The 12,288-nt window shown below is 38.6% G+C and overlaps 1 protein-coding gene across 1 annotated transcript in view; it reads left to right on the top strand.

The window, feature by feature from the left end:
• Nucleotides 1-12,288, top strand: part of olfml2a (olfactomedin-like 2A) — a 45,214-nt gene continuing 32,926 nt past the window's right edge. Inside the window, exon 1 of the mRNA XM_038271035.1 lies at nt 1-271. Coding sequence (XP_038126963.1) covers nt 182-271 — 90 coding nt within the window. The 5' untranslated portion in view covers nt 1-181. The remainder of the gene's footprint in view (nt 272-12,288) is intronic.

The following is a 12,288-nucleotide window of genomic DNA, read 5'->3' on the forward strand; positions in this document are numbered from 1 at the left end:
GGCTGATGGAGGAAGCGCCCGGATGAAGGCAGACGCACTTCAGAGCGCGCATCAGAGCCCTGCAGAGATCTGCGCCGCGCGCCTGAAACAGCGTCACCTGCATGAAGCGGAGATGGAGTTCAGATAGACGCGTCGCTCCAGCCTGTGGACTGACCGCTGTGACTTTAACTTTCTGCACTTCATGTCTACACGCCCTGAGAAAATGTGGAAATACGCGAACTTGTTGGTCTGTCTGCTGGTGTTGTGTAAGGACGCGTCCTCACAGAGCAAGGTAAGAAAACTGGGGGGAAAAAAGCTTTTATTCCAGAGCCAGCACTCCTGATTGTATGTTAGAAACTAAAGACACGCTTCCTCACCTCTCACCTGCCTCACCTCCCGGTGTCAAAGCGGACAAACATCTCCTCACCTGCACATTTTCTGCTTAAGCCCAGCAGATGTTTCTGTTTGTGAGTCTTTTCTTGTGTTAATAGAAAATCCCTCAATGAGAGCTTTTGTGAGACACTGATACAAATAATAACACCTCCACTGTGCGCAGGCCCGGAGCCAGCAGTGATGGCACACAGAGTGGGGTTAGTGCAATATCAGGCTGGCTGTGTTTGTACAGCTGCTGGGCTGCAGTAACCCCTCACTCTCCCTCATCCTGATTCAGCTACAATAAAACACACACACCCAGGGGGGGGGGGGGGGGGGGGGGGGGGGGCATGGACTGCATATTACATTGGTTTGCTGGTGGCCAATATCTGCTTTAGATCTAATTAAGGAGGTTAAATAAGCTTCATTGCAGGTCAGTAAAGAGTTAAAAGCCCTTACTGCACCGTTTGCAGGCTTATAATTAAACTCTGTTCTTTTCCCAAATCGCTATAATAACTTTCTAAGTTTGTTGTGAAGAAACATGGATTCTTGTGACTGAGCTCTGATCATGGATGGAAACCTCTCTGCAGGCCAGAGTCAACATCTGATCTAAACCTGCATTCTCATTATGACTGGGGGGTCTGTGCACTTTGCGCTTTGCAGGAAAACATTAGTGCTAATACATCGCCTCTTCCCAAAAGTTTTAGTTTCAAGAAATCTTCATGCCAAAAATCTAAAATGAACAATGGGGGTAGTTAATATGCACTCATTACTCTACTCTGAAAAAAAAAATGTGCTCTCCAAATCAAAATGGAAAAAAATGATAAGATTTGGATCAAAGACAATCTCTCTTCTTATTAATGATTAACTGTTTGCAAAGTTATTGAGGGGAACATCTTTATAATGTGCTTGAGAGCCCATCAGGATGCAATTCCTCATAAACTTAGCTTTAGGATGTTCTGACAATATTTGTTAGACATGATATTTTCTTTAAAGGAGACAGCTGTCTCCAGTCTGAACTGAGCCTTCTTAGCTGCCTTAAGATGTAACTTTTTGTTGAAAAACATGAAAGCATGACCTACTGTACCTTTCAAAAGTAATCATACTATTATAACATTTTCAATATTTTTTTTCAGCCCCTTTAAGTGAACACAGTGCAGAACCACCTCTCACTTTAATTACAGCTGCAAGTCTGTGCTTTCTCCGCCAGTGTTCAACACATACATTATTTTTCTTGACATGTGTTCTTTATAAACATACATTTGTAAAATTCTTGTCAGACATATTCAGTTCAACTCTGGACTCGGCTGCTCAAAAATATAAATCTGCTTTAATTTGCAGCCGTTTGCTGTTTGCCATGATGTTTGCAGAGAATAAAGGCAACTAGTTTGCTTTTTCTACTCTGGTCATCCCTGTCGAACCAGAAAACAGCTGTGCATGCTTAAAAAAAGAAACAAAAAGTATTTTTCAGGCTGGTTTTAACATGGTCTAATTTTAAAGGATGAAAATCTTCTAATATAGAATAAAATATTGATTATAAAAACATGCTTTATTATTCCGCTGTTTACATTTGATCACTGATGCACTTTATGAAATTGAAATGTTCATTTCACTGATAAGCTGCTGCTCATTTACTGTCTGAAAGCTGTACAAAACAAAATTCTGCTTTTTACAATAAAAAAAATTACAATAAAAATGGTCTAAGTCTAAAAAGTCTACAAAACACGCAGTCGACCACTAGTTTCCTTCCAACCATGGTTTTAAAATAGCTGTACCTTGATTAAAGTGACAGGTGACTCTCATTTGTTTTCACACTGAGGCTGTCTGTGTTTACACAACCAGAAATCTTTTTAAACAGGAAACTTTGTCCCTTTTCCTAATGAGGCAAAGACAACTTGCTGTGTTTAAATCTGCCCCACAAAGAACTCCAGTCCCTTTTGCTTCTTTCTCTGGTTGCTACAGTCTCTGAAAAACCCAAGAATGTTTTCTCAAAACAACAAATTTCCAGTACATTTCCAACCAAACCATATTCTTAGACAGAGGCTTGTGCATCCTAAAGATACAACCCCAAGACCTAAGATGAGGGGACTGATGTATGCAGTTCACTGCAGTGAGGAATGCTCTGATCTTTATATTGGAGAAACCAAACAACCTCTCCACAGACGCATGGCTCAATACAGATGGGCTACCTCCTCCAGACAGGACTCTGCTGTCCACTTGCACCTGAAAGACAAAAGACATTCGTTTGAGGAACAGAATGTTTACAAAAAAAGAAGACAGGTGGTTTGAAAGGGGTGTGAAGGAAGCCATTTATGTTAAGAGAGAAAAAACAACCTTAAACAGAGGGGGTGTTCTCAGGTTCCAGCTCTCAAAAACCTAAAATGTAGTGATAGTGTTGATTTCTTCACCCTATCATCTCAACCTCCAACCCCATGCAGGGGACCAAAACAACTGGTCAGCCACACCAACAATGACCCTAACGCAGGCTCGGACCGGGAACGATTTTCGGCCCTGGCATTTTTCACATATGGACTCCCTGAAACCCCTCCAAAACAAGAATAGAAGCACAGTGAAACATGTGCGTCTCAAATGTCAAACACAGTACGAATACACATTGTGGATTGACCGATCACCCGACATCACACGGCAACCATCACCGAGACTTCTATAATACGGTTTTAATGGCTTTGGTTATTAACACCGACGGGACAGTGACTGCTGCTGCGTAACGTCCACACTCACCACATCAGCAGGGTTGCCAGGTGTTACTGACTTACATTTTCCAGCACAAAAAGTTTTTATAAACCGCCTGGATATATGAAATCTCACCCAAATTGAACCAAAGTCTATTGATCTCTTAGGTAGTTAATCTAAAAAAAACATTTTGTACCCATAGACGGCCATCCTAAACTGCCAGATCGGGTAACATCCCAACCTGGCAACAATGCACGTAAGACGGGAAACGTTAGCCTTTAGATGCTAAATCCATCATGCACCGCAACATATTTTTGGAAAATATTCAAACATAAATTCGCCAAATATAAGAGGAACATCATAGTTTGGTTTAAAGAAAGCATTTTAGTTGCATTATAATTTAGTTTGTTGAAAGGATTCTACAGTTTGAAGAAATAGAAAATTTCACCATATGCCAACCGTCACCGGGATGTGCATGACAAAGAAGGGCTACATATACTGTATGCATAATTTAGGTAGTTAACATTGTATTACTTCTTGAGCTCCTGGAGAGTAAGTGTTGGGGCCGGTATGATTTAAGGAGGGCTAGCCCTCTCACGCTAGAATTAAGACCGGCCCACTGGGTAAATGCCCGGTATCGCAGATTACAGTCCAAGCCTGCCCTAACGACTCCCCATTATAAGGGGTGGACTTGTTATTTCGGTTCAGTTTGCATATTTTCTAAACCATAACTAGGTTTTGTTGGGCTACTCTATAAAGCTTGGAAATTAACGCTAATTTGACATTTTGAATTGAAAAAGCTTCCTGGATGGGAAGTGAAACATCTTCAAATTTGGAAAAAAAAAAGTCCAGTGTATTGTTTTTAAACTTTTTTGGTATGACTATGAACTTGATGACTGAGATCTTCACCAGAACATTCTTTCTCTTGTGTCTCATTAAATAGATATTTTAAACTTAAACATCATGAGTGAAAATTTTACCTGCTTTGGAACCACAAAAGTTTTTTTCTTAACATTTTTTACACTTCTGGTCATTGCTCCCCTTTCCTAGTATGAAGGACAAAATGCATCCAGCTGTGCATGAGGACATAGAGAACGTGCTGGGATGGTAAATCCTGAGTCACAGAGTTGAATGTTGATAAAGGCATCAAACAAACAGGTGCTCTAACATGTTATGCAGCCTCTGCCTTGATAGAGTAATAGAAACAAGATTTCAAATGATTCTAGACATCACGTGTAGCTATGAAGAGTCAGAGGTGGATCTGCCTTTGGAAGGAAAGATTGGCTGCAAACAATTTTAGCAAAGTAGATTTTGGCATTATTAATGGTTTAGTGCGAATGCTGGTCATGTGCAAGTAGAAGACATGATTGTCAAAGACAGGTGCAACTGAGGATACATGAGAAGATGTCAAAGAGGAAAAAGGAAGACATAAAGTGAAAATCGACTTCATTTTCAAGAAAGGCTATCAGGAAAGTGGAAATGTTCAGGTCAGACTGTTCACTAGGTCAAATCTTATAAGACTGTTAAAAAACACCAGAATAAAGCAATGATTGGATTTTAATGGATCCACTACTAGTTGATCATGTTGACTTAAATGTGTTTTAATTTTACTGACTAAAAATTTGCCATGTGTGATTAGGGCTGGGCGATAATTCAATAACGATATATATCAATCGATAGACGTGTGGCACAATAGAAAAAAAGAGCGTCGATAAAAGTTCGATAAATAAACGCAGTTTTCCTTCCTTCTCATTGTAGCCTAGCATGTAGGTTTATGCTAGTCACTACTTCCTCCCAACCAATCACAATCGCGGACCCAGGCACGCCGTCACAAAGCGCTGCCCTCTCAAACCACAACACAGAGCACATGAAGATGTCGCAGCAAGGAGAGGCGGAGGAAATTGTTCCAAAGAAGGGTTTTTGTAGTTCGCCAGTTTGGCAGTATTTCGGTTATGGCAAGTCGGACAAAAAACAAACCACAGTCATCTGTAAAATGTGTCGGGAACCAGTGAAAACGAAGTCCGATAACACAACCAACACCCGCAGGAGTACGAGCTGTGTAATCCCCGGCGCGGCTCTCCTCCGAGGAATCTTCGGGAATTTCGGGAAATAATATATATATATTCAGTTCTGGGCAGTTTCCCATGTAGTTCTAACAATTGAGAGAAAAATGCTGTGGGGCCAGCAACTTCAAAGTAATAACTCAGGTAAAAGCAGGAAACTAAGCTGAACCAGTTTGTTATTTTTTATTTTGGTCACTTTTCTGGTCACTTTAGTTTATTCTTTGTCAGGATTTAATAACATAACTCAGGTCTCTTAAGTTATTTTTCTTTAAAACAATTCTGTTATGGTTAAAAAAGTTGGTTAAATAAACATTTAATTGGAAGTCTGTGTTTGTGTTCTTTATTAAAATTAAATCATTTAGCAATATCATAAAATGTCCAGGCAGAGCTGCACATAAAATATGGTTTCAAATCTTTTCAATAATTATCGATATCGATCAATCTGCATTTTTTTTTATCGATAAGCTTTTTTTCTATATCGCCCAGCCCTATGTGTGATACATAAAAAAGTAGAATTACTTTACATTTCATCCCAGCACTGCGTGCCCCGAGCCCGTAACATCGTCAATTAACCCTCACCCCCCCACTATGGACTGTCACTGTTGCCTTCACAGCATTCAATGCAGGTCCAGCAGATTCTTCCCCGCTGCTTTCAGACAACTGAACTGTTGAAAAAAATCTCTATCAAGTCACAGACTCTGCATCACACTGATAACACCAAACCAAAATACTGCATATTTGCACCATATATATCCAATGCTCTGAACTTCCATATCAGTGCGTTTTTGCACCATGTTTTTTCTCTCACACTGTTTACATTTGATCACTGCTGCACTCTAAGAAATGGAAATGTAATGAAAGTTGTACAAAACGAAATTTCAAATAACATTAACAAAAAGTTGTCTAAGTTAAAAAATTATAAATTCCTTGTTATATGTTTCATCCTTGATGGTCACCATTTTTTCTCCTGCCCTGTGCATGCTGGGTTGATGACGTGGTTGGTCCTCACTGGAATAGAGCGTACAGAATAAACACAAAGCAACAATATCCAAGTTATTTAGTTTTTGACTGGTTTAAATTTAGACAATGCCGCAATGTCGCTCTGCTCTGAAAGTTTCTATTAGCTGTCAAACATAGGCTTTCTGTTGAAATAAAAAAATGTTATCGGCTTGTCATCTACTCTTTACTATATTACCTAGAGCTAATACCTATTATGTTAAATCAAAACACTGTGGAAAAATAATGATGGACACTTTAAAGTGACAGTGAAGTGTCTGTCACTGGTGTAACGCATTGTTCTAAGATCTCTTAGAAAACGCTTTTATCCCGTTGCTAAATGTAAACTGCCTCAGTTAGAAACCGGAGTTAATTTACTCAGAAAGCATGAAAGCATTTATGGCAACATCTGCATATTTTATTACAATGTATTAAATGTAAACAGCTTTTACTGTATTGTAGTTACATTTAATATAAATATTTCCAAATGTCTATTGTTAAATCTTATCATGGATCTGTTTAAAGCCTATTATTCTTTCTAGAAAACGCTAGAAAGGTTGGCATTCCCTCTTAGACTTTCTTAATGTTTTATTTTTTTTATTTTCCTGAGTGTTTGCCGCAGTACCTCCTCCAGAAGTTGGCCACAAAGGCAACTATGGCTGTCTCCATGTTAACCCTCTTAATTCTTTAGGGAAACTTGTATCATTATCCGATTTCTAATTGACAAAGTAACGTATTCCCATGAAGCATGCAGTAATAACAGCCATGTGTGAACCCATGCGCACACACACGCCACGTCTCAGCTCCTTTTTCCTTTAAATCTGGTTGTGATACGCATTCTTTGTGGTTTTGGTTAATGTTGTTTGTGCATCGGTAGATAAACGCCGTAAACCATTCTGACATTAACACTGTGATGAGAGCATTCCCTCTGTCAGAGAGGTTAAAGGTTAATGCATGTGATTCATTGATCATCGGTCATGGCTGCTGATTTCCCCCGAGTCTGAAGTCATTTTCCTTCTTTGAGTAAAAAATCACCTATGATTACAGTATAGTGTTCCCTGAAAATATAAAATTCAAGTGGGGATTAGAATGTCTGAAAATGACAGAAATACGACAATTTGCTCGAGGTGCTTGTTAGGGATCCCTATTTCTATAAAATGTACTAACTTTATTTATTTTCAAAGCTCTGATTTGGACCCTTTTCTTATTATAATGAGCTAACCAAGAAAAATAAGATTAAAAACGACAATTAATTGAGACTTCTAGCTATTTTGTGTTTATGTGGTGAAGATGAAACCTAGATCTTGAAGTAATCAAATTTAAACAGAATGCAGCTTTTCTACTTTATCTTCAAGTAAATGAAAAAGAAATGTGACAAAATTTCTGAAATCTTATGGCGTTTGCTTTCTTTTATTGTGTCATAAAACTATCATATAAGTAGTCAGGAGTTAAGTAATCCATTGGGGCAACAGTGGCATAGCGTGCTGAGGTTTGTCCTGTTATAACAGGGTCAAACCCCCGCTCCGTCCTTGGGAAAGACACCCAAGACAAGGCACACGCCATATTGTGGTCAGAAGCCATATGGTGCCCGTGTCTCTGTGTCTTCCCAGGCGGCAGCGGCTAAAGTGTAGCTTGGCAAAATCAGTGTATCAATGGTTGAATTTTACCTGAGTTGAACAGGGACTATATAAGTAAAGCAGTTTGCCTGCGTCACTTTGGGAAATGATTCCCCCATCCCAAGTTTTGCAGTGTAGCAAAGGGGAATCTGTTTTATATGCAAAAAGAAAAAATCATAGGTTAAAATAATTCCAAACTACTTCTGAAGAGGTTTAAAAGTCAAATGTCCTCAGAATTATCCTCCGCAGTACCCTGACAGGTCAGTACTGAATTCCTACAATGTTCAGATCTAAACATAGAAACCTCAAGCTGGTCTGAATTTAGAAACAGAAAGTTAAAAGATGTATTGCATAAACAAAGTCTTCATAAATACCCATCAGTGGTATTAAGAAGCAACAGACAGAGGAGATTCTGTCCACAGACACCAGCTTTTGTTTGTTTGACCGGTGATATTTAAGCATAGTTTGCAGGAAAAGTAAGAAGAAGGTAAAGCATGTCCAATAAACAGCTGGCCTCCTTTGTAGGCAGGATTTATAAGAGGAAGGTCAAACGCAGTGAAAGAAATATTAAGAGCAATGCAGTGTGTGGCTATTTTCTGGTTGCACGAATGAAACATTTTCAGATTTGAAAGCCAAAACTAAACAAAATAAAAACATGATCTGAAAAATGTGCTCCTGGTAAAATGCTTCTGGGAGAGTTTCAGCAAATCAATATAAACTGAAAAAATATATATACTCAGTGCATAAGTGTTTATACATTGGATTATTTTAAAGATTTTAAAAATAAAAATAAACTATAATGTATAAATAATGTATTTTTATTCCTCAAATATTTATAGTCCATAATATTGGGCAACACTTAATTCAAATCTGTTAAGTGTTGCACAGTGGAGCTGTGGGTAGCACTGCTGCCTTGCAGTAAAAAGGTTCTGGGTTTGATTCCCTTCTGGGTTCCCTTTCTGAATGGAGTTTGCATGTTCTCCCTGAGCATGCATGGGTTCTCTCCAGGTACTCTGGCTTCCTCTCACAGTCCAAAAACATTGCTGTTAGGTTAATTGTCTTCTCCACATTCGCCTTAGGTGTGTGTGTGAATGGTTGTTTGTCCTGTTTGTCTCTGTGTTGCCCTGCGATGGACTGGAGACCTGTCCATGGTGGACCCTGCCTCTTGCCTGTACACAGCGGGATCTTTGAATTGAATGTGCAACATATATCTCTAGATGTACGCATGGAATCCATAAACCATCAGCTGGAATAGTTTCAAAGGGTTGTTCTGCAAAAATATGTTCTTACAAAGTCACTTTTCAGATTTAGTTTGGAAAGGAATTTTCAAATTTGTAATTTATTCCCTATTTTTCCCCTCAATGTTGTGTTTATCTCATCAGCTTTCACTTCCTGCTTGTCAGTTTGGAACTCCTAGTTCTACCCAATCCATAACATCAGCTCATTTGCGCAACCAGATATACTTCCGGGTTGCCCTCAATTTTATGATGTAAAAACAACCTAAATTACATTTTTCCCTCCCCAAAAAATAGTAAGCTATACTAAACTATAATGTGTTAAAGGTTAATAATATATTTCCTAAAAAAATATAAATTCCTTAAAATCCTTTCTTTTTTATCACTCATCTGTGCAGGATCTGTATTGGAAATGGGATCCTACACTACATCCGGGAGCTAACTTTTTCAGCTTTGGATTTAAACATAAATCTAATCTTTTTGAGTTTTATGTTTTCCTTTTGCGTTAACATTATGATAAATAGTTTGATGATGACGTCAGAAAATGTAAAAAGCATCAAAATTGTCTCAGAAAAACTGAGTATTAGCATTCTTTAGCGAGTTAAGGATAAAAATAAGTAATTTTATTACCCTAATGATATTATTTATGTAAACCTAGATGTATATCTGGTTGCGCATGGAAAAATGGATCATGCTTCTGGGAAAGATTGGGTATAGGCAGCCCTCAATTTGATTCTTCTTGTTGCAGTTGTCATTTTGTTTTCTATCGCGCCCTCATAGTTTCATTCAGACCCATCAGTTCATAACGTAAAAGTTATCTCTTAGATTTCTGCATTTATTTTGTATTCTGATTCTTTTTTTCCATTGATAAGAAAATAGCAGACAACAGAAATCCAAAAAGGAAAATGGATGGGTATAATGTAAAGTGTGTTGAGTGTTGAGATAGAAATCAGTGGAAAAGACAGAATCATGAGAACGTTTGTGGTTTTGTTGAGAAAACAAAATAATTCATTAAGTTGCTCAATGTGTTTATTGAAGGTCCTTTGTCAGTTTGATTAATTTCCGTCTGGGAATGAATTATGGAGTGTGTATCTGTAGCTGCAAAGAGCTCCACAGCTTTTTGCCAGATTTAATAAACATCTGTTTGAAGACATCATCATCAGGGGAACAGCATTGGCAGCTTAATTCATTCCTCTCATAGCTGAGGTCACCAAACACGCACTCATAATTAGGGCGCTATCTTTTTGTGCTTATGGCAGGATTATTACAATATGTAGCTTTTATTTGGGAGCCAAATTGATGGTTTGATTTGTATTTTTGTATTTTTATTTGATCTCTACTTAAGCCTAGTTTAGTTTTAATTTAATTCAGTTTATTTATAAAGTGCGAATTCGCAACACGTGTCATCTCAAGGCACTTTACAGAAACAACTCAACCAGATCATACAGTCCAATTGGTTCAAAGTTTTCTATCTAAGGAAAACCAGCTGATTGCATTGACTTATTGACTCAAAAGCAATCCCTCACACCAAGCATGCTTGTAGCGACAGTGGAGAGGAAAAACCAGTTCTATTTTCTGAGAGCCTTAATTTGACTCAAAAAGCTATTTTAAGAATATTAGTAATTGATATGTAAATAATTAAACTTCTGTTTAAGTTGGGTTTATTCGCTGAAAATATGTCCAACTGAAACAGATCTAATATTGAATAGGTTGATGTTGCGTCTCAGCTGTTGTTACGGAGAAGGCTGCATGTTACCTGATTGGTGCAATAAAAACCTTTTCAACAAACTCGTCACTTCATCATGACATCTGTCTCTCAATCAGGGTACCTGACAAAAACTAACCTTCTCAGAAGCTCTCTTTAAAAACCTCCCTAACTACCTGTTTACATAGAACCTGCCACATACTAATGATAAAATTGAAAAGGGGATGCATTCATCATAATTATTTTTTTTTGCTTGGCCGCTTATAACATCATCCATCCATTTTCTGTCACACTTTATCCCAACTGGGGTCGCGAGGGGTGCTGGTGCCTATCTCCAGCTGTCTACTTTTGAGAGGTGGGGTACATCCTGGACAGGTCACCAGTCCATCGCAACACAGAGACAAACAACCATTCACACACACACACTCACACCTAAGGACAAGCAGTGCTACCCACTGTGCCACTGAGCAATCAAAGCTTACAGCACCTGGTATTCCCAGGGGGTCCCCCATCCAAGTATTAACCATCGCAGGCTCTGCTTAACTTCCAACATCAGACGAGATCGGGGATGTTCAGGATGGTATGGCCATAAACCGGTTTTATTAATTAAACAGAATTAACTGTTCTGGTGTATGTTCTACCTACTTTTGAATGGCAGTTTTATATATCCTGATAAAATCAGGTTTACAGTAAAGAATAAAACATTTAAGATTTGGATATGAATATCTGAAGTTGAATATGTTTAAGGTTGCGAGGTGGGGCAATGGGTAGCACTGTTGCCTCGCAGCAAGAAGGTTCTGGGTGCGATTAAAAGCCCAGGGTCTTTTTGCATGTTCTCCCTGTGCATGCGTGGGTTTTCTCCGGGTACACCGGCTTCCTCCCACAGTCCAAAATCCTGAATGTTTGGTTAATTGGCTTCTTTAAATTGTCTTTAGGTCTGGTTGTGTGTCTCTCTGTTGACCTGCAGCGTGGTGACCTGTCCAGGGTTTGTCCCGCCTCTCACCCATAGACTGCCAGAGATAGGCACCAACCCTGACAGGACTAACCAAAATAGATGGATGAATATGTTTAAAAGAATGTCAGTATCCTTTAAAAAAAAGTGCAGCAATGTCCTTATTTAGCCCATCAAAGAGCTACAGTTGAACAAGTAAATCTCACAGGAAGAAGAGTATGAGGCGGCCCAAATCTTTTGGCATTCTAGGCTTCCAGAACAATGAAACTCACCAGTGTGTAACAGCCTTGCTACCTAACAAACACTTCTAGACGCCCATGTTCACCATGCAGTGCAATTCTCCATTTGACTTTTTGCTAAATTCAATTAGAAGATGAAACAAAATCATAATCAAGAGTCAATCAGCACATTGTCAGATAAGATGGCTGCAGTGCTTAGATGTGACAAGCCAAAGTAGATCTCACAGTTTGTTGATATTTTTACTCCTGTACATTCTGTGCTGATTGTGAAAGAAGATCTGGTTTAATGAAGCATATCAAAACAGCATCCAGAAAGTGGCATATCTGGACATCCATTGGAGAAGTGAGAACCAAAGATCTGAAAAAATATAAAAAAATATTCTAGTGATTTTCATAAGATTTTTTATTAATGAAATTATTATACTATTATATAATTA

This window comes from Cyprinodon tularosa, unplaced genomic scaffold, assembly GCF_016077235.1.
Source record: "Cyprinodon tularosa strain WSP-4 unplaced genomic scaffold, ASM1607723v1 ctg789, whole genome shotgun sequence".
Taxonomy (NCBI): Eukaryota; Metazoa; Chordata; class Actinopteri; order Cyprinodontiformes; family Cyprinodontidae; genus Cyprinodon; species Cyprinodon tularosa.